The sequence below is a fragment of the Ambystoma mexicanum genome, chromosome 1p, assembly GCF_040938575.1.
Source record: "Ambystoma mexicanum isolate Mex_15411 chromosome 1p, UKY_AmexF1_1, whole genome shotgun sequence".
NCBI classification, from domain to species: Eukaryota; Metazoa; Chordata; class Amphibia; order Caudata; family Ambystomatidae; genus Ambystoma; species Ambystoma mexicanum.
In genome coordinates this window covers 536,205,607-536,229,330 of record NC_090921.1, presented here as the reverse complement: position 1 = coordinate 536,229,330, position 23,724 = coordinate 536,205,607, and the positions used below count along the sequence as shown (strand labels likewise).

At 49.9% G+C, this 23,724-nt stretch overlaps 1 protein-coding gene across 6 annotated transcripts in view; it reads left to right on the top strand.

Moving 5' to 3' along the window:
- Positions 1–23,724, top strand: part of NFIC (nuclear factor I C) — an 829,310-nt gene that overhangs the window by 767,099 nt on the left and 38,487 nt on the right. For all 6 annotated transcript variants that reach the window (XM_069649459.1, XM_069649463.1, XM_069649458.1 and 3 more), the window contains one exon: positions 5,738–5,823. In XM_069649459.1, the coding sequence (XP_069505560.1) occupies positions 5,738–5,823 (86 nt within the window). The remainder of the gene's footprint in view (positions 1–5,737; positions 5,824–23,724) is intronic.

Here is a 23,724-nt window from a genome sequence, read left to right as displayed (position 1 = left end):
AGTACAACATAGGATCACCCACAAGCTCCTGACGCTGTCATTTAGATGCAGTACCAATGTCCAACATATCTAATTGATCGAGTGAAGACCCACACATCAGGGAGACCACTCCGTTCCTCTGCCTACCACCCCTCGTACAGCCTAGATACAAGATGGCATGCTTTGGTGGGGGGGTGACATCATTTCACATCCAGGCCCCTCTACAATGGAACTCACTTCCCGGGCTTATACGCCTGGCTAGCAATCTTGCACCATGCAAGAAGCAAGTTAAAACCTACCTGTTAAACCTTAACCCAGGTTGCACTCGGTACCTCCCCTCTCACCATCCTGATCACTGACCCTGCTGATGCCTGACCCCTTGTTTGTCTTCTCTGTGCCCACTGAGGCCCATGGGCTTTACAAATGTAAAATAAAAATGTTTTTAAAAACGAAGATTTAAAAGAGCCTTAATATCTAGTCTGTGTATCTTAAGAGGGCTGCCTCTCCACCTGATGCTAGTAGCAACTGCATCCTTGCTGTCACCCTAGGCCCTATGTTTGCCTATTAAGCAGTACTTTGTTGTTCAATTACATTATCTTGTCGAATAAGATTTGAGTGTTTATTGTATGTTTCTTAATGGTTTGAATGCACTACCTGTAATACTCGCTCCTGTCCCCCTTCCCCCTGCTCTTTAAAAAGATTTGTTGTAAACTGGCGTGTTGTTAAGCACAAATAAATTATAAATAAAAAGCAATACAATGTATATATATATATATATTTTGGTGGAAAATATTCCTGTTATTTCAGAAGCTTCACGTTTCCTCCACGATTTTAAGGCAAAGCAGATGCGTGCACAATGTCCTTTAAATAGTAAAGGAAAATTGCCACCAAAGGTGTGATTAATAACTCCTTGGTACCTCCCATAAGTACAAACGACATCCTTGAACCGGAGTCACTATTCTTATTAGCATTCTGGAATTTGACCTATGGTACAAAGTCTAGATATGGCCAGGAAGACAAAGCCACCAAACTTCTCGATTCCACAAGCGCATCCTTAAACATCTCATGCATCCGACACTACAACAAATCACAGTACCCCAAATCTGCCTGGGAAACGCTATCCAACTATCACCATACATTACAACATAGACTCCTTTTTCATCCTCCATCCTCTCCCCACCTATCAGGAATGACATCCGCACATTCAACCACGCCCCCATGCTTGCTCATTATTTGTATTTCCTGCTTTGCCATCCGCTTATCTCCCCCTTGTTTAATATTTGTCCTCCAGCAGATTACGGTCTCATTTCCCCGGGGAGAGTGGCAGGGGCACAATATGCTGCTGTATGGACTAGCCTACACACTCAGGAGCTCATTTTATACAAATGAGTAATTTGTAATTTGCAGAGAGCCATTACGTGTTGACATACACATAGGTTGCTCTCCGCCCCCAAATGTGCATACTTTTAACAGCCAAGTGCAAAAGTGCATGGCAAAAGGCGGAGTACACATGTATAGGTCGCTTTTTGCCATGCATTTTGCACTCTGCCATGCAAAGTGAGTAAATGCTACCTGGCATGCTTGCATCACAGACAGCATTTACTTTCAATTGTGAACGCTGCATACCACGCTCCCATTGCAAGCATCGCTCACAATTACAATTAAACCCTGCCCAACATGCTTCTGCCCCTCCTGTCATACAAATGACTGAAAATGAGACGTGGCATGAATGGAAGGCGTTAAAACCTTACTCAAGGCTTTTACGACTTCCATTTACATTGCGTCTCATTGGAACATGAGCTCCTCTGAAACTACTTCGTTGGTGATTTCTCTGAGTATTAAAGCATAAAAACATAGCTAACAAACCATAAACAATTCAAGTACATGCATTTAGCAAACTGACGAACGAACACGTGACTTAACAAGGATATATGCACACTGCACAAAAACCCATGCTTTCTCAGCATGACACTCTCCAAGCACACCCCATTTGTGCTGCCCTCAAGCACATTCATTTACACAAATATGTACTTCATGTATACACCAGCCGCAAACCTCCTAAATGCACCCCGACACGCACACAGCCATGCCACGTATTCACCAACTCTTGCCTTAGATACATCCATGCACACATACACATACGCCACATGTAAATCCCAGCACATATAAACCCATGCCTCAAATACACAGATTCCACATGTATGTGCACTGAAGCTGTATATCTGTGCTACATAGGCCAGTCAAACACTCATGTCACATAGATACACTTTTCAAATATAAAGTAATGTCACATGAACAAAAAAAATGCAAAAGTACATATAGACCCCTGTCACATATGCACACGCACCCTATATACACGCACACTGCATATTAATGCATGTAATTTCCGTGCCTAGGTAATATACATACACACATAATGCAGTCACCACAGCACAAATGTTTTTCAATATTTACATGGCCGCCCTTGCCAGAATGATTGGAGCCACCAGCACTGACGATCACCTGAGGCTAGAGGAGGGTGCTAAGGAGCATGCTCTGTTGGGTGCTGAGGAGCATGCTCTGATGGCCAGTGGCTGTCACCTGACGCTAGAGGAGGGTGCTGAGGAGCATGATGTGTTGGCCAGCAATGGATGCATCTGACACAAGAGGAGGGTGCTGAGGAGCATGCTCTGTTGGCCAGCACTGGATGCATCTGACACAAGAGGAGGGTGCTGAGGAGCATGCTCTGTTGGCCAGCACTGGATGCATCTGACATAAGAGGAGGGTGCTGAGGAGCATGCTCTGTTGGCCAGCACTGGATGCATCTGACGCTAGAGGAGGCTGCTTAGGAGCATGCTCTTTTGGGTGCTGAGGAGCATGCTCTGTTGGCCAGCACTGGCTATCACCTGAGGCTAGATGAGGGTGCCGAGGAGCATGCTCTGTTGGCCAGCACTGGATGCATCTGACGCTAGAGGAGGGTGCTGAGGAGCATGCTCTGTTGGCCAGCAGTGGCTGTTACCTGACGCTGGAGGAGGGTGCTGAGGAGCATCCTCTGTTGGCCAGCACTGGCTATCACCTAACGCTAGAGGAGGGTGCTGAGGAGCATGCTCTGATGGCCAGCACTGGATGCATCTGACGCTAGAGGAGGGTGCTTAGGAGCATGCTCTGTTGGCCAGCACTGGATGCATCTGACGCTAGAGGAGGGTGCTGAGGAGCATGCTCTGTTGGGTGCTGAGGGGCAGGCTCTGTTGGCCAGCACTGGATGCATCTGACGCTGGAGGAGGGTGCTGAGCATGCTCTGTTGGCCAGCACTGGATGCATCTGACGCTGGAGGAGGGTGCTGAGGAGCATGCTCTGTTGGCCAGCGCTGGATGTATCTGATGCTGGACGAGGGTTCCCGTGGAGCATGCTCTGTTGGCCAGCACTGGATGCATCTGACGCTGGAGGAGGGTGCTGAGCATGCTCTGTTGGCCAGCACTGGATGCATCTGACGCTGGAGGAGGGTGCTGAGGAGCATGCTCTGTTGGCCAGCGCTGGATGCATCTGATGCTGGACGAGGGTTCCCGTGGAGCATGCTCTGTTGGCCAGCACTGGATGCATCTGACGCTGGAGGAGGGTGCTGAGCATGCTCTGTTGGCCAGCACTGGATGCATCTGACGCTGGAGGAGGGTGCTGAGGAGCATGCTCTGTTGGCCAGCGCTGGATGCATCTGATGCTGGACGAGGGTTCCCGTGGAGCATGCTCTGTTGGCCAGCACTGGATGCATCTGACACTGGAGGAGGGTTCCCGAGGAGCATCCGCTGTTGGCCAGCACTGGATGCATCTGACGCTAGAGGAGGGTGCATAGGAGCATGCTCTTTTGGGTGCTGAGGAGCATGCTCTGTTGGCCAGCACTGGCTATCACCTGAGGCTAGACGAGGGTGCTGAGGAGCATGCTCTGTTGGGTGCTGAGGGGCAGGCTCTGTTGGCCAGCACTGGATGCATCTGACGCTGGAGGAGGGTGCTGAGGAGCATGTCCTGTTGGCCAGCACTGGATGCATCTGACGCTGGAGGAGGGTGCTGAGGAGCATGCTCTGTTGGCCAGCACTGGATGCATCTGACGCTAGAGGAGGGTGCTGAGGAGCATGCTCTGTTGGCCAGCACTGGATGCATCTGACGCTGGAGGAGGGTGCTGAGGAGCATGCTCTGTTGGCCAGCACTGGATGCATCTGACGCTAGAGGAGGGTGCTGAGGAGCATGCTCTGTTGGCCAGCACTGGATGCATCTGACGCTAGAGGAGGGTGCTGAGGAGTATGCCCTGTTGGCCAGCACTGGATGCATCTGACGCTGGAGGAGGGTGCTGAGGAGCATGCTCTGTTGGCCAGCACTGGATGCACTGAACTACTGTCTCAATGGACAGACAACTGGGCCCTTCTGGTAGGCCGAGTGGGCCCATCACCTGCCACCCTACCGCGCAAAGGTGGCATCTTGGGTGTGATGTATGATGACGATTCCCCTTTCATTTTCCCAATGAATTAAGTCACCAAGAATGGGTTTCACAACATACACACCTCCTCAAGAACCAGCCCCTCTGCCTCCGGTGACTCTGTTACTAAATCGACCCCTTCTCGCCTGGACTGTTGTAACCGCATATACACTGGGCTGCCGACAAACAAACCTCTAAAAGTACACAATAATGCTGCATGCGTCATTGTTGACCCATAGCACCGGGACCAAGGGCTCGGCACTGCCTTCCAATGCGGGCAAGAGCGCTGCTCAAGACTCTGTGCCTGGCCCACAAGACTCCCCATGGCCCTACTGTGAGCTATCTCGCCAACGACTTGTAACACAACTTGTCCGCTTAGTGTTGAGATTGGCCAACTGAACCTATTCCATACCGCCTGACCAGGTGCAAGTGATTCAGAGTCAGAACCCTCCATGATCTTGGCATGACTCTCTGGATTTCCATCTCATCGGATATTTGGCTTGAGAAAAACTTGCTTAAATTCTGTAGATCTCTTAATGTTCGCATCCTGAGCTCTGTTTATGGCGCGATGTCCGTCTAATCCAGGGGGGAGCTCTCTCCCCAGTCCTTATCTCCCGGTCCCTCCATTGTTTTCACTAACTTCCTGACTCCTACCCTGCCGGTCAGATGCCAAAAATCAACACCCTACCCCACCCGCCACTTCCCGTAGACTTCTTCATCAATCGACCATGGCCTTAGACATTGGCGTTGATTGAAGATACATCCTATTTCTGTTAAGCATATGGTTCTTCACTCAATCTATGCTCCAATCTGATCCTGGCATCCCTCCCCTTGCCACTTAGCGAAGGCACTCTGCCACAGCCAAAACGAAGTGTGTGCCACCCTCAATATATACACCCACACTTTAAAATCACATGTCACACGTCCCCCACGCGGCATATCAATTATGCTCCCCTCCTTCCCACACCTTTCCTGACCCAGAAATGATGTTCTTGAGTTGATTGCTTGTGTAGGACATGCTCTCTGTAGCACTGCCAAATGGAGTTAGGTAGGGTTTTGGCAGCGTAAGAGTCTGAACTGGGGTATTGCCATGGGGTAAGACCATGGTCTTTTAGCCAGGTGTTCCCCTCCGAAGCAGTGTGTGATATTGTACATACTATGTCATCTCCCTGCACATCTTTGACTGTCAATCCCCCAACAATGGTTTGCTCCCGAAAAGTTTGTGTTTGTAATGTATGATATGCGATTTAAAACACCTCAAGTACTGTCTCCTCGTGTATTTAATACCCTGTTCTCTCCCTCGTTTCTCTACAGCCTATTCTGCCCCCAGTACACCTCCTGCAAACCGTTCCTTCGTGGGCCTTGGACCAAGGGATCCCGGGAGCATCTATCAGCCACAGGTTGGAAGTCAATATGTCTTAGAGCTCGACATTCAGATATGCATAGACAGATGCAATAAGGGGTGGGCTAAACTATTTCTGGAGCCTGTGTTCATTATGCTTCACTATTTCTGCCACAGACATAGCACGCACATCCAACAGATTGCTTCCACAAGCCTACTGTGCCTACAATTAGTCAACACCTTGAGAAGGCGCCATGTGCTGACAAAATGGCACTTTGAGGGTCGTGGCTTACCAGTAACCCGCCTGTACTACCGGTGAGTTACCTGTAAACCCACCTTACAGTTGCTGTCCCCCGATATCCCGGTGTCACCGGAATGTTATGGGTGCTGGCAATGGCGGTAAATCCCCATTCCATGAAGACCCATATGACTCCATGGAATGGGATTGCACTGGTAGTACTTGTGCCAGTGATTGCATCAATTATGTGCTGGTAGTGGTCTGCACTCCCGGCATGTCAGGCCTGCCAGTAGTTCACTGCCCTTACCGGCAAACTTGGAGCATGCCGGCTGGTAAAAATGTCAGAGCCAGTACTACCAGCATTTTGTTCCTGAATTTGTACTGGACCAGCACACCAGTAATGAGAGCAAATTTCTGTCTCTCTGTCCCTCTCAATCACGCTCTGTCTCGCTCTGTCATCTCTGTCTCACGCTGTCTCTATCTCTCTCTGTGTACAATAGCCACTGTGTCAGGGGCAGGTTTTCTAGAGCTTCACCAGCTGTTACTAACAGGAGCATGACCATAGAAAAAGCATACTTGTCTTGAGGGGAGATGGTTGCTGTGTTTTTTTATGGTTAAAAGTAAAATGAGAGTAGCAGAGACACCGGCATCCCCAAGCCTGGTATATGGAGACATACAACACTTGTGGCCTGCAGAAATGGCGCCATCACACTGAGGGTGCATTGTCCTGCAGGGTGAGTCGAGAGGGGGTGCACATAGTCTCTGTGAGGGAGGGGGTTTGACAGATCCTGTAAGAGACCAGGTGAGCAGGTGCATGGTTTACAAGTGTGGTTATTATTTTCGATGTTCTGTTAATTATTGGTGTTTGTGCGTACTCTAATTGTGCTCACACCAGAAGCCAATCAGTGAAATGTGGGCACAATCCTTTCTAAGAGGGAAGAACATTTTGAGAGGCAAAATGGCTTGTATTCACAACGAAAGAATCTATAAAAAAAAGAGTTAATTATACTAACATTGTATAGTTGCCCTTTTAAAAATGTTAGTGTTCGTTTCTATTGATAGCGTCCAGTGTAAATTGTAGTCATAATAAGAACATTACACTTGCCTTACTGAACAAAGCACATTATCAAAACATAAGTAATGATATAAATGATTTTCTGATAGAAGGTTATCGCTCCAAGATCGGCAGTCGAGTACACCCTAAGAGAATGGTGACTGGGACAAATAGCACCAATGATTGCCTGCTTATAACATCAAAGAACATTTTGGGGAACATAAGAATGACCCCATATATTTATATTTGATAAATGTCTATGAAACATATGCTGTCTGTTTAATTCACCAAGTACATAATGCACACTGAGCTTAATGCTCATTTAATTGTTCACAATACTCGCACTAACATTGAAGGGTTTGTAACCATAAACCATATATACTCATTCGGACATTCTCCAGGTTTGGCAGGGAGGATAAAATGGCTGTGACAGCTGCTGCTCCATTGTGGCCCAACGGCTGCCCTGTTTGTTCCTGGTGATAATGTTTCCTCTCCTGAAACAGGGCTGTATTTAGGAATATCATTTTACAAGAGAAGGGGCTGCGAGGAGAATGCAAAGATACCATTAGAGAAATATAGGAAATGTGCTTGCTATCACATGATTATATTTCTATAGCATTGTGAATACGGGTTCTTACTAGTACCCATCCCTTAAAGCGTGCACTGTATCGACCATACAAGGGCAACACGCTGTGTCATTGCACACAGATCTGTACAGCAAATGGCTTAACCCTCTATGCTATCTCAATGCTTATGAATCAGTATGGTACATGATCAGAATTCCCTTTCCTGCAGAAAATATGGGTAATTATGTGCCTGGAAGCCTGACTTATGGGACTGAATGAAGTGTTATGTTATGCGATCTTATGACGCGCATTATCGCCTGAAGGCATCGTGGAGCAAGGAAAAGAAGACCTACTGGCCCTAACCATGACCCTAAAACAAAAGGGTCTTCAGCGCCCTTCTAAATTATAGATGATTATCCAAGCGTCTGAGACATGTGGGGAGCCCGTTCCACAGTCTACTCGCTGCGTAGGAGAAGGTTTGCGGGATTTAGGGATTGCCACTAAATTGGCCTCACATGAACGGAGAGCCCGGCCTGGCATGTAAGGTTAAAAGGTGTCTTGCGGGAATTCCGGACCCTGTCTAGAAAGAGCACAGGGCCTTGAACTTACCCTCTGTGCCACAGGGAGTCAATGCAAGGTGCAGAACGCTGGACCTATATGTGCTCCAAATGGGGAGGCAGTAGGCACCCTAGTTGCCACATTTTGCAGCAGTTGCAGCCGATGGATCAAGCCATGGGGCTGCGCCAGTTAAAGAGAATTACAATAGTCGATCCGACTGGTATGATATGATATGGTCGGTTATTTATAACACGCTTAATACCCAGAGGTTTCTAAGCGCGGTCCCGGGGATCGAACCTTTGTCACTCTGTGTCTTCTTGCTTCCAAGGCGAGCACGTTGCAGCTGAGCTATCCTCCCAAGACTATAGACAATAGAGGCCACCGCCCGAGGTCGCAGAGATTCCGTCAGAAAGGGCAAAACTTTGCGCAGTATTCTCAGCAAAAAGTGGTGACAGATAAGGAGGGCCATAGCGTATGACTGCTTTGACAAAATTGGCAAAAACTATTCAGGGATGGCTGCTAGGCAATGGCCACCAAGCGGCCTAGTGCCCACTGTCTGTTTTTACTTTAGACATGGGGCACCGTACCAGTGATCTCACCGCGAGCAAGAGGAGGACGTCTGCAATGTGGGTGAAGAGAAGAAGCTGCAAGCGAGGCTGAAGATGAGTCAGATCCGTGGGGAGAGGCAGTGGGGAGAAGGCAGAGTATTAGGCAAACAGGGCAGCATGTGGAATTCATAGAGCCTTCCTGAGCCAAAGCCACACAGGCGAATAGTGCCTTGAAAGACTTCCATATGACTGGCACTCAGGATTCTTACGTCCACTCCAGGGGACAATAGTCAATATGGTCCACAATCAAGAAGCATATTAATTATTGGTACACATTAAGATTAAAGCTTTTGTGGTAATGAGCAATATGACATGACAAGAGAATAAAATGTGTACCAATGATCGATAGGGTGAAACATCAGAATAAGTATTGGTGACTGGTGAGGTTTAAGACATAGAGGCAGAAGATTAAGAAAGGTATTTACCAATTTGATGCTGGACCGGGATATGCAGTAATGATCAACAACGTGTAATATTAGGGTATCTATGGCAATGGTGCAGTGTTAGAAGATCTGTATTATTCAGTTGAATGGTGCAAGCTCAGAAGATCTGTGACTACTCTCCCTGCTTCTCTGATCGGGGGCTAGGACTCTGCTCCTGCTTCTCTGATCGGGATTGCAGGTTAGGGCGCTGCTCCTGCTTCTCTGATCGGGATTGCAGGCTAGGGCTCTGCTCCTGCTTCTCTGATCGGGATTGCAGGATAGGGCTCTGCTCTTGCTTCTCTGATCGGGATTGCAGGCTAGGGCTCTGCTCCTGCTTCTCTAATCAGGATTGCAGGATAGGGCTCTGCTCCTGTGTCTCTGATCGGGATTGCAGGCTAGGGCGCTGCTCCTGATTCTCTGATCGGGATTGCCGACTAGGGATCTGATCCTGCTTCTCTGATTGGGATTGTATGCTAGGGCTCTGCTCCTGCTTCTCTGATCAGGATTGCAGGCTAGGGCACTGCTTCTGCTTTTCTGATCAGGATTGAAGGGTAGGGTGCTGCTCCTGCTTCTCTGATCGGGATTGCAGGCTAGGGCTCTGCTCCTCTGATCGTGATTGCAGGGTAATTTCCACCATAAAACATCCCGATTTTGATGTTATACTTTTCATAACTTGTCACTGGGGTCCGGCAAGCTTCTTTAAAACAGTCAAAGGGCTCAGTTTTAAGAGAAGCTTGATCGTTTCCGGCCACTTCCTTGATAAAGGGTATGTGCCGCCCAGGATTCAGGGAAAGCCGGATGTGAAGTAGAGGCAGTGCAAAGGTCAGTATTTCTTCTGCTGCTGAAGGCCAGATAGAAAACGAAATGGGGGGCTCCAACCACATGCCAAATATTGTATGCTCCCTTCCTAGTTAGAGTCATTACTGTACTGTATCAGTTATCATTTAAGAAGTATAGTGCTTCACGAGTAAGCTAAGTATCCAATAATAGGGTTAATTTACTCTGGAACTAAATTCCATACACACATCTTGAAACACCACTTATTTATGCTCAGAATAAAACTGCTTTTATTTAGCAGGTGCAGTCCTCTGGCTGGATTTACACCAATTGTATTCATGTTTCAACAAATGGACACTGTCAAGTTGGGAAGCCCGAGAGGGCCGCGTACCTGATGTCTTGGAGGTCGATCTCGCAGAGGTCGCCAGTCTGGAGCTGGTGAAAAGATGAACAAGTGGTACGAAGAACCAGCCTCTCCACCACCCACGATTAGAAATGGGTGGAGGATGGACCGACTCCCAATGTCACGAAGGCACTCTTCTGATAACTGTGACAGTGGGACTGTGCAAGCACAGACTGGTGAGGCCAAAGTTTAGGTGAAGATTGCTGGCAAGATGAAGTCCGATGACAATGCTCCGGAGGCTCAAGAACTGCAGTAGTAGTCAAAATGTCCGACGCGGCAAGACAGGTCAATACCGCAGAAAGAAAAGATCTTGGCAGATGCTGGTGGTCCGACAGGAGCAGGCAGACAGGAATGAGGGAGACCAGATATAACTAGCAGTCAGGCCCTAAAAGGTGCCGAGTAGGCAGACCCAGAGTTGACCTAGAAGAGTTGCTTGGCAGGACCCAGGTAAGTGATTGGCAGGTTCTGGACGGGATTATGGCAGGAGTGAGCAGGCAGGCCCAAGACAGGGCCCAGGTAAGGGTAGCTGGCAGTCCCAGGGCAGGTCCTAGGTAAGTAGTTGGCTGGCCCAGGACAGGGCCCAGGTAGGGGTAAACAGGCAGGCTCAGGGCAGGACCCTGGTAGGGTAAGCAGACAGGCCAGGGCGGGACCCAAGTAAGGGTAAACAGACAGGCCCAGGGCAGGACCCAGGTAAGGGTAAACAGGCAGGCCCAGGGCAGGACCCAGATAAGGGTAAACAGGCAGGCCCAGGGCAGGACCCAGATAAGGGTAAACAGGCAGGCTCAGGGCAGGTCTCAGGAAGGTGGAAGGCTGGCCCAGGACTGGACCCAGGTAAGTACAGGAGCACAGGAACAAACAAAGCGAAGCGAAGCAAACCGCGTTGAGACGCGGCTTGCATCGATACGTGGCCTCTTTTATGGGTCGCCGGTGCCCGAGAGGCTTGGAACGCAAGCCGCTTCGTCTCCGGGCACCGGCGAACCCACAACGAGGCCTGGAAGGCAAGCCCTTCCAAGGAGGCGAGCCCAGTCCACGGCGCATGCGCGGAACCGCGACAGAGGTCTCCCGCGCATGCGCCGTAGGCCGCCGGGCCCAACACCCAACGCTCCTCCCCTGGCGAGTCCCCAGACGCGAACGTGCGGGTAGACTCGCCAGGAGGAAAAGGGAGCGGCAGACTCCGGTCTCCCACGTGACATGACACTATGCCCCCTCCCAGGAAGACCCGGGGCCCCAGGTTTCCAAGGAAACCGTCTATAGAATTCACGTACCAGACGGGGGGCATGCACGTGCCGGTGCGGTTCCCAGGTACGATCACAGGCCGGGTACCCTTTCCAATAAACTAAATAGTGGAGTACCCCCCTGCGATAACGGGCATCACAAATCTCATGAACCTCGAACTCTGGAACGCCTTGCACCAGGACAGAGGCCGGGCGAGGACAGGTGCGGTCGTAGGTATCGACCACGTAGGGTTTCAACAAGGACACATGGAAAACGGGGTGTATATGCCAAGAAGGGGGTAATCGGAGACGGAAGGCTACAGAGGACAGCCGCTTGGTAATAACGAAGGGCCCAAAAAATCGGGGAGCCAGTTTGACGGGCAGGTTGTGAAGCGGCAGGTTCTTAGAGGATAGCCACACCCTGTCTCCCTCCTGAAAATCTGGTTCTACACTCCTCTTCCTGTCTGCCTGTATCTTCATCCGATCTTTGGTTTCTCTCAGGATCTTGCGTGCTAGTTCCTGTTGTTTCTGAATGTGAGTGACATAGCCATCAGCAGATGGGACTGTACTGGAAGGAACCGGATGAAAAGGCATCAATCGAGGATGTAGACCAGTAGAGCAGAAGAATGGACTGACTCCAATGGAAGCGTGAATTGTATTGCTGTAAGACACTTCTGCAAGATCTAAACCAGCTTTCCAGTTGGACTGAGTAGCATTAGCAAAACAGCGGAGGTACTCTTCCAAAGTTTGATTGGTCCTTTCGGTGAGCCCATTGGTCTGTGGGTGATAGCCCGAGCTTAGAGCCCTATGAATTCCCAGATGACCACACACCTTGCTCCAGAATAAAGAGAGGAACTGGGTCCCTCGATCTGAAATGATCTTCTCAGGTAGACTATGTAACCGGTAGATTTCATGCAGGAACGCTGAAGCCATCTGGGTTGCTGTAGGGATCTTCTGAAATGGGATGAAATGGGCTAGCTTAGTGAAACTGTCCACTACCACCATTATGCAAGTAAACCCATCTGAAGGAGGTAGATCCACAATGAAGTCGGTGGCGATGGTATGCCATGGGTAAGGTGCTATTTCAGTAGGTACCAGCAATCCCAACTGACGTTTTCTAGGTATTTTGCACTGGGCACAAATTGGACAAGCTTCGATATACTTCTGGACTTCGGTAGCCCAACCAGGCCACCAAAACTGTCGGGATATCAACTCCCGTGTGGCTCTTATCCCACGATGTCCTCCTATAGGCGAATCGTGGAATCCATGCAAAATGCCATTCCGAATAGCTCCCTTAGGAATATACAGCCTTTTTCGAAAAAACAAAAGCCCATCTTGTTCAGACACAAATCGACGACTGAGAAGAGTCGCTCTTTCGGGATCAGTTCGAGTGGCGTCCACGATGGATTCAAGGTGAGGAGACAAAGTCAGCAAGAAATGTTGAGGGGAAATCAGTGGCTGAGCTGGGCAGGACGCCTCTTCCACATTCCCTAGGGATCTAGAAAGTGCATCTGCTTTCAAATTGGAGGTTCCCGGGATGTAAGTAACATGAAATTCAAATGGAGAAAAGAAGAAGGCCCACCTGGCCTGACGAGGAGTTCGACATTGCAAGGAGCGAAGGTATTGCAGATTGCGATGATCTGTCCGTACTTCCACGGAAAAGCGAGCTCCGAGAAGAAAATGTCTCCATTCCTCAAATGCGGTCTTAATAGCCAACAGTTCCTTTTCGATCACCGCATAATTTCTTTCGCTGGGATTCAGTTTGCGAGAAAAATAGGCCACTGGATGTTCAATCAACGTAGTCGGGTCTTTCTGTAGGAGGACAGCACCGACTGCGAAGCTGGAAGCGTCAGCCTCCACAATGTAGGGTAGCTCCTCCTGTGGATGGCGCAGAATCGGGGCTGCCATAAAGGTTGACTTCAGGATGTCGAAAGCCCGAGAAGCCTTGGAATCCCACGAGAAAGCGATTTTGCAGCTGGTTAGCCTGGTGAGGGGCGCAGAGATCTGAGAAAATTGAGGGATGACGCGCCTGTAGAAATTAGCGAATCCCAGAAAGCGTTGAAGGGACTTGATATCATAAGGAGGTTTCCATTCTTGTATGGCTTGCACTTTCTTGGGATCCATCCCAATTCCTTCCTGATTAATCACAAACCCCAAAAACTCAATGCTGGATTGGTGAAAGCTGCATTTCTCCACCTTGGCGAATAGATTATTAATGGACAACCGACGGAGGACCTCACGAACATGTTCTACGTGCTCGTCAAATGATTTGGAAAAAACCAGGATGTCATCCAAATACACCCAGACGGATAAGCCAAGTAGATCGCCGAAGATGTTGTCCATAAATCGTTGAAAACAGCAGGGGCATTGCATAGGCCAAAAGGCATGACTCGATACTCAAAATGCCCGAATGGTGTCTTGAAGGCTGTCTTCCACTCGTCCCCGCTCTTGATACGTACCAGGTGGTAAGCTCCGCGTAAGTCTAGTTTGGAAAAGACCCGAGCAGTATGCAAGGATTCAAGGATGCTGCGGATCAGAGGTAATGGATAACAATCTTTTGCTGTCATATCGTTCAGTTGCCGATAATCAATACAGGGTCTCAAAGTGCCTTCCTTCTTCTTTACAAAAAACATGGGGAATCCTGCGGGCGATTTAGGCGGCACTATGTATCCTTTTTGTAGACTCTCCGACAAGTACTCCAGAAGCACCTGCTTTTCGTCTCGTGTTAGGGCATACAATTTCCCATGAGGGATGACACAGTCTGGCAGCAATTCGATGGAACAGTCAAAGGAACGATGTGGAGGAAGAGGTATATCGCCAGGCTCAGAGAATACCTGTTCGTAGTCGATGTATTCCTGTGGAATCAGAGACGTGGAACATAGACTGACCCCTCTGCCGTATGTTTCCAGGGAGGTTGAAACGGCCAGGGTAGGAGCTGGTAGTTTGCATTTCTGAGCGCAAACAGTGGATGAAAAGGTTAAAGTCTGAGTTCTCCAGTCTATCACCGGGTTATGATATTGCAGCCAAGGTAACCCCAAGACCACTTTGTAGGATGGGGACTTTATTACGTCCAAGGCGAGTTCTTCACTATGGTCCGCAATCTGGAGGACTAGACCTACTGTGAACTGACAAACGGGCCCGGAAGACAAGGGAGTTCCATCAATGAGCTCCACGGTTAAAGGAATGTGTCTGGAAATTAATGGTATCTTGTGATTGGAGGCGAATGTCTCGTCGATGTAGTTGCCGGAAGCCCCACTGTCCAACAGGCCTAATACTTCCAAATTCTTGTCAGGCAACTTAATCTGGATCTTCAAGGTCTGCAACACTGCTGGTTGCATGGGAAGACGAATCGAACAAACAACTGAAGGGTCTGAAGATGGATTGAGACCTGTCGTTGCCCTTCCAGTACACGACAGGTCTCCTAGTTTCCCGACTTCTTCTTCTGCGGGCGCAATGGGCACGTACCGAGATAATGCCCGGCTGCTCCACAGTAAAGACTTAAACGTAAAGACCTCCTCCGTTTCTTCTCTTCCTCAGACAATGGACCTCTTATGGCTCCCAGTTGCATTGGCTCTGATCCAGATTCAGTAGGACCGAACGAACCTGCGGGTAAACTGGACGTCCTGGGACTGTTTCTTTCAAGCCGACGTCTCTCAGCCTTTCGTTCGGCTAATCTCTGGTCAATACGGAGCACCTGATCAATCAACTGTTGGAGGCTCTCTGGTTCGGGGATATGGAGTAACTCGTCCTTGTACTCCTCTCTGAGGCCTCGGCGGAACAGAGTCTTCTGCGTAATTTCTGGCCATTGGGAGTCGGTAGCCAAAAGTCGGAAGCGGCTGATGTAAGCTATAATGTCAGCGCTTCCCTGCTTGTAATCCATCAGTTGATTCTGTGCAGCGGAGGCCAAATTAGGTGTCTGGAACACCTCAAGGAATGCCTTTTCAAAAGCAGCAAAATCGTTCAAAATGGGACTGTTTGTAACTACAAACGGAGTTGCCCAGGCTAACGCATTTCCAGTTAGATTTCCCAGGTTATACCCGATCTTGGCCCTATCATTGTTGAAGTAAGTAGATCTGAAAAGGAAATGTATCCGACAGTGATTACAAAATTCAGCCACCCGTCTCGGGTCTCCATCAAACTTGATAGGTGTAGTGTGAGCCAAAGATCCCTCCACCTGAGAGGTACTAGGCGCTCCTTGGGTTATCATCTGGCATAACGTCTGATTCTCCTGGCGCAGGGCGGTCATCTCGGCCCTGAGAGCTAGTAACTCATTCTGCATGTCTTGCGTATCATCCATCTCCAGGTCAGAAGGCAGGCGTCTCAATCTGTCAAGTTGGGAAGCCCGAGAGGGCCGCGTACCTGATGTCTTGGAGGTCGATCTCGCAGAGGTCGCCAGTCTGGAGCTCGTGAAAAGATGAACAAGTGGCACGAAGAACCAGCCTCTCCACCACCCACGATTAGAAATGGGTGGAGGATGGACCGACTCCCAATGTCACGAAGGCACTCTTCTGATAACTGACAGTGGGACTGTGCAAGCACAGACTGGTGAGGCCAAAGTTTAGGTGAAGATTGCTGGCAAGATGAAGTCCGATGACAATGCTCCGGAGGCTCAAGAACTGCAGTAGTAGTCAAAATGTCCGACGCGGCAAGACAGGTCAATAACGCAGAAAGAAAAGATCTTGGCAGATGCTGGTGGTCCGACAGGAGCAGGCAGACAGGAATGAAGGAGACCAGATATAACTAGCAGTCAGGCCCTAAAAGGTGCCGAGTAGGCGGACCCAGAGTTGACCTGGAAGAGTTGCTTGGCAGGGCCCAGGTAAGTGATTGGCATGTTCTGGACGGGATTATGGCAGGAGTGAGCAGGCAGGCCCAAGACAGGACCCAGGTAAGGGTAGCTGGCAGGCCCAGGGCAGGTCCTAGGTAAGTAGTTGGCTGGCCCAGGACAGGGCCCAGGTAGGGGTAAACAGGCAGGCTCAGGGCAGGACCCTGGTAGGGTAAGCAGACAGGCCAGGGCAGGACCCAAGTAAGGGTAAACAGACAGGCCCAGGGCAGGACCCAGGTAAGGGTAAACAGGCAGGCCCAGGGCAGGACCCAGATAAGGGTAAACAGGCAGGCTCAGGGCAGGTCTCAGGAAGGTGGAAGGCTGGCCCAGGACTGGACCCAGGTAAGTACAGGAGCACAGGAACAAACAAAGCGAAGCGAAGCAAACCGCGTTGAGACGCGGCTTGCATCGATTCGTGGCCTCTTTTATCGGTCGCCGGCGCCCGAGAGGCTTGGAACGCAAGCCGCTTCGTCTCCGGGCACCGGCGAACCCACAACGAGGCCTGGAAGGCAAGCCCTTCCAAGGAGGCGAGCCCAGTCCACGGCGCATGCGCGGAACCGCGACAGAGGTCTCCCGCGCATGCGCCGTAGGCCGCCGGGCCCAACACCCAACGCTCCTCCTCTGGCGAGAGTCCCCAGACGCGAACGCGCGGGTAGACTCGCCAGGAGGAAAAGGGAGCGGCAGACTCCGGTCTCCCACGTGACATGACAGACACAATATCAATATGTCTTGGCACAATACTAATCCACATCATATCGTATAAATCAAAAGGTGTGTTAGTACTGTTTGTGAAATATTACATCATATTCACAGTTATATGAAAACACAAGAACAAAAACCCTGAGACAAAACAACAGTGTTCACACATTTCAGTGTAGTAACCTACATAGTTTCCACAGTAATCATACATGCAAGTATCCTTATGTTGATCCAAGTTGGAATCTAATTGTCAACCTTGTCTTCAGGGAAGAACAAAAGCCAAACAAATATTGCAGGCTAGTTTAAAAAGTCTAGGTTAATTATGAAGCTGGGGGTAATTGAAGTAACCAGCTTTTGAGTGGGTTAAAAATTTCCACAGAGTACCAAACCACTGGTCTACGCCAGGGGGAGACGCCCCCTAAGATGTTAAGTGGATAGTTTTAGCAGGTTCTTATGCTCGAACCACAAGCGTTTCGGCTCCTTGGTGAAAAGCCTTCATCTGGGCCTCTGGGTTTGTTTCTCTGGAGAAAAACAAAGCAAAATAGAGGAGGGGGGGAAACAAAAAGAAGAAACAGAGATGAAACTAAAAAAAAAATATGCAGTAAAGGGGGTACTTAAAACAATTAATTAACCAGACCGAAAATAGATCTGGTTCAAGAGCTGGAATTAAACAATGACTGACCTGTTGGTAATCCCGGGGCAAGAGTAGAGATTCTAGGTGCCCCTTAGTTGTGATGCTTGTATTTGAAGGCAAAACAATGCCAATTTCATATTAGGATGTTAAATAATCAATCTCCCAAAGTGGAAACCCCAAGGGGAGTTTGTTGCGCTGGGTGCAAAAGAAATAAAAGTGGAAAAAAATCATAAGCCTACTCATTCCTTAACGGATTCACCCGGTATATTTGGTGCGCTAGAAATTACATACCTACTGAATCCTGTGAGTACTATTCATCATAGGTTGAGGTGCAGGTGAAATAAAGCAGAATCCTCTACGCGTTTACAGATCCAAAAATGGCCATTACAGAGTATTGAGTTCAGGTCTTGCTGGCTGTAGAAAACAAGCAATGGTATACTAAAAGATATATTGATTGTAGTTGCAGACATATATCTCAATGAACCTGTAGTGATGTGGAAGCTTGTTTTCAGACACTAATCAAGTGGCGAGAGGCAGCTTACCTAAGGATTAGCAGCTTTATGTTCTAACGCGAACCGCCATTCGCAATTGAATGTAGAGAGAAGCGTCCGCGTCCCTCCAGGAAGAGCTGTTCACTGGTGATGATGGCGAGCGCGTGCGTAGGATTAGTGTAACTTCCTTTGCACATGCGTATCAGGTAAGGAGGATCGGAATACGGGTTGTCGTGGCAACCGAATGCGGTCATTTCCGCATCGGTGTCCGTGTAGTTGAAAATATCCCCAACAACAATGTGCCCGGAGCCATCATCTATCTAGGGGCCAGATGGCAAAAAGAAATGCAGTGAAATAAGAGGTAAAATCCAGCATGGAAAAATGATGTGGAGGACGACGATGGGATAGGAGGTGATAGGAGGTGAATAAAATGACAAGTCCTAGGAGTGATTGTTGTACACCCAAAACCCCAGTGTCCCAATAGAGTTGGTCATTATTGGTGTAGTCAAGCATGCCAACAAAGAGCCTGAATCTCCCAGGCATGGTTTACATTACTGAAAATACTCCTGCAATAGGCGTAATAACATTATTACTATCTAAAACATGCTAAAGATGCACCACATCTTACTGACATGGAAAGAAAAATCCGACCTACTCATTATGTTGTGGGCTTAGCTATTCTGACGTACTTCATGCACAAGCCTTTAATATCCCTCTTCAATGTCTATTGTATTGACTTTGCATAATGGTCCCTGTTTTTGGTTTATACAATTGGCTCGCCCTAACAATAAATAGCTTCTAGCCAGCAGCCTAGGGTGCAGCATTAGTGGGCTATGGGGGGTGAGGGGCCATTGGGGACGAGGGCGGACATGTGAGTCCTAATTATATCAAACTAGGCATTAATGCAAGGGAAGTGGGTGCCAGAATGACACCTTTGGGGGAGGTGTCACCAATCCCTGCAATGGGTCTGTATGAGAACAAACGGTATGCTGTATGCTGTTCACTGCTCCTGTTTCTCTGAGTGGCTGTAGTGAAAGCATTTAGCAAATCCAATTTCCACATAAGATACAAAAATATCATTCTATCCATTATTTATGACCCCTTAAGCTTTAAATGTCGTACAAGTCCTTAGGTTTATTTATAGATTGTCCCAAAATGTAGAGTTAAATTCACATAGGTGTGTGTGTTTGGCATCAGTGACCTGGGGAGACAAACGTAGCTCCTGGTAGCTGTTAGCACCTAGCTAACTGGGCTCTTATAGGCTACAAGCAGGAGCTTTTCCAAGCCTGTGGAAATGAAATGGCCTGCGCTGCAAACAATGTGAACATGTGTACATTTAGCAATGAAACAGCATGGGCTAGCCAGTCTTCCAAAGTTAAGAAAATTGATCACTTTGGGATTCAATTTACTTTGAAGAAAACACAGACTGACTGGAAAGCCAACTGCGTTTTTGAAATTCATATTTGTCCATCACAGTATTAATTACCAAACTTTAACACTCAACAGAAGCTGCAACTAGCAAGTTCTCTGCAAGACTTTATTGATCACTGATTGAAGTGGCTGCCTAAAATAAAGTGCGTGTGTGTCTGTGAAAAAATACAGTAATTGTTGCCATACTGGGGGATGGGAAACCATGCTTGAGACATCTTGTAGGGCCCCACATTTGACCAAAAGCTGTGATAGGTGTCTCCCATTCCCCCCCCCCTTCTTTACTCCTCTCCTCCAGCACATTTGGGTTGTATCTGCTTAGCTCAGCCTCCCCTCTAGTCTTGCATAGACCTCCATCCTCTCCAGCCTCGGCAAAGCCTGCCAGTCCCGTCTGCGGGTTGTGCAGTGCCTAACCTCGCCTGCTTCCACCTCTGGCCTCCCTTTCCGCACATCCTCCCCTGCTTTGTACCCACTGGTAGTGGAAGCCCTGGGTAGGTGGGCAGCACCCATGAACTGCCACTAACCCGTGGCTAGCAAGGTCGGACTAGGACATGATATCGGCCTGGGCACCAACGAAAAAGCTACCCGCACTCGCAAGTTACAGGGGGACCTTTTGGTCAAATATGTTGCAAATAGTGACTGTGAAAGCATATTTGCTGAGCAACACTGGTAAAGGTTTGTGTAGTAATTCATGATACTGGCCCACTCTGGGCAAAAAAACGGTCCTACACAAGAATCGTGGGCTGCCAGTGGCTAGCAGTGACCACGCAAATATAAAGACGATGGCAGAGAGATAGACCAAAGGGGTTGCGAGAGTTTCATGAGATGAGCAAGGGTAGGAAATGAAAATGAGGGTGAGAGCAGCAGAGCAAAAGGGGCGAGGTCATCCCAGGAGCAATGGAAGATTATGGCTATAAAACAGAAGCCCCTCCCCCTCGCCGGCCCCCCTCCTTTGACTCTGCTCCTGTAGGGCACTCTTGTCTTCTGGAAGCTTGGTTCACACTGCAAACATTCCTAGTGTAGCAAAGGCAGATTGGTGTCACTGGAGACATACTGGACGAGGCCCACACTGTTCCAGCAAGGCAGTATGGTAATAGAGAGACATCCTGTGCGAAAGGTCATTGGGTGCAGGCATCCGGATGCATGGAGAGTGATGGGTGCAAGAAGACGAGATAGAGTAGGAAAATGAAAGGTGGAGAGGAAGAAAGAGAGAGGGACGTGAGACTTCGAGACAGTGGATGGAACGGAAGGGAGGCAGTGAAATGGCCCATGGATTTATGTGTATCCATCGGCCGTTCGCTGCTTTCTTCCTGGTCACAGAGGTATTCGGTGTCACGCCAGGTGAACGTCCCTTGTTAGAAGGAACACGTTGTTCCTGCTGCCCAGCAACTGTTTGTCTGTGCGCCCTTAATGAAGTTAGATCACCTGCTTGCCTTCCCATCGGCGGTCATGTGAGCTGTCTGTAGCACTGTGACCTGCCCTGCCTGTACCGCTCCCACACCACTGCCAGGTTAATACCATGTTGACTGTACATCAGCACTGGGGCCTGCCTTGCCTGTACCCCCTCCCCCACCACTGCCAGCCTGATACCATGGGAGCTGTACAAAGCCCTGTGACCTGCCATACCTGTATCCCCACCACCGCCACTGCCAACCTGATACCATAGAAGCTGTACATAGCACTGTGACCTGCTTTGCCAGTCCTCCCTCCCCCACCACTGCTAGCCTGATACCATGGGAGCTGTACAAAGCCCTGTGACGTGCCTTCCCTGTACCCCGTCCCCACCACTGCCAGCCTGATGATGCCCTTTGAACTGCCCAAAGCACTATGACCTGCCTTGACGGTACCCCCTCCCCCACCACTACCAACCTGATGATGCCATGGGAACTGCCCAAAGCACTGTGACCTGCCTTGCCTGTACCCCCTACCCCACCATTGCCAGTCTGATACCACGCGAGCTGTACATAGCACTGTGACCTGCCTTGCCTGTACCCCCTCCCCCACCACTGCCAGCCTGATACCATGGGAGCTGTACAAAGCCCTGTGACCTGCCGTACCTGTATCCCCACCACCGTCACTGCCAACCTGATACCATAGAAGCTGTACATAGCACTGTGACCTGCCTTGCCAGTCCTCCCTCCCCCACCACTGCTAGCCTGATACCATGGGAGCTGTACAAAGCCCTGTGACGTGCCTTCCCTGTACCCCCTCCCCACCACTGCCAGCCTGATGATGCCCTTTGAACTGCCCAAAGCACTATGACCTGCCTTGACGGTACCCCCTCCCCCACCACTGCCAACCTGATGATGCCATGGGAACTGCCCAAAGCACTGTGACCTGCCTTTTCCGTGCCCCTGCCCCACCACTGCCAGCCTGATGATGCCCTCGGAACTGCCCAAAGCACTGTGACCTGCCTTGCCTGTACCCCCTCAACCACCATTGCCAGCCTGATACCATGGGAGCTGTATATAGCACTGTGACCTGCCTTGCCTGTAGCCCCTCTCCCACCACTGCCAGCCTGATGATGCCCTGTGAACTGTCCAAAGCACTGTGACCTGCCTTGCCTGTACCCCCACCACTGCCAGCCTTATGATGCCTTGTGAACTGCCCAAAGCACTGTGACCTGCCTTGCCTGTACCCCCTCACCCACCATTGCCAGCCTGATACCATGGGAGCTGTATATAGCACTGTGACCTGCCTTGCCTGTAGCCCGTCTCCCACCACTGCCAGCCTGATTATGCCCTGTGAACTGTCCAAAGCATTGTGACCTGCCTTGCCTGTACCCCCACCACTGCCAGCCTTATGATGCCTTGTGAACTGCCCAAAGCACTGTGACCTGCCTTGCCTGTACCCCCCTCCCCCACCATTGCCAGCCTGATACCATGGGAGCTGTACATAGCACTGTGACCGGCCTTGCCTGTAGCCCCTTTCCCACCACTGCCAGCCTGATGATGCCCTGCGAAATGCCCAAAGCACTGTGACCTGCCTTTTCTGTACCCCTTGCCCCACCACTGCCAGCCTGATGATGCCCTGTGAACTGCCCAAAGCACTGTGACCTGCCTTGCCTCTACCCCCTCGACCACAACTGCCAGCCTGATGATGCCCTGTGAACTGTCCATAGCACTGTGACCTGCCTTGCCTGTACCCCCTCCTCCACCACCACTGCCAGTCTGACGATGCCATGTGAACTGCCCAAAGCACTGTGACCTGCCTTGCCTGTACCCCCTCCCCACCATTGCCATCCTGATACCATGGGAGCTGTGCATATCACTGTGACCTGCATTGCATGTACCCCCTCCCCCACCACTGCCGGCCTGATGATGCCCTGTGAACTGCCCAAAGCACTGTGCCCTGCCTTGCCTGTACCCCCACCACTTCCAGTCTTATGATGCCTTGTGAACTGCCCAAAGCACTGTGATCTGCCTTGCCTGTACACACTCCACCACCATTGCCAGCCTGATACCATGGGTGCTGTACATAGCACTGTGACCTGCTTTGCCTGTACCCCCTCCCCCACCATTGCCAGCCCGATGATGCCCTGTGAACTGCCCAAAGCACTGTGACCTGCCTTGCCTGTACCCCCTCGACCACAACTGCCAGCCTGATGATGCCCTGTGAACTGTCCATAGCACTGTGACCTTCCTTGCCTGTACCCCCTCCCCCACCACTGCCAGCCTGATGATGCCCTGTGAACTGTCCATAGAACTGTGACCTTCCTTGCCTGTAGCCCCTCCTCCCCCACCACTGCCAGCCTGATGATGCCATGTGAACTACCTGTATCACTGTGACCTGCCTTGCCGGTACTCCCTCCCCAACATTGCCATCCTGATACCATGGGAGCTCTACATAGCACTGTGACCTGCCTTGCCTGTACCCCTTCCCCCACCACTGACAGCCTTATGATGCCTTGTGAACTGGCCAAAGCACTGTGACCTGCCTTGCCTGTACAAGCTCACTATAAATGGCGGAAAGCAGATTTCCAACATTAACAGAGAATTATTTGACCAAAATACTGTCGCAAAAGGGTGCCACCCGACTGCACATA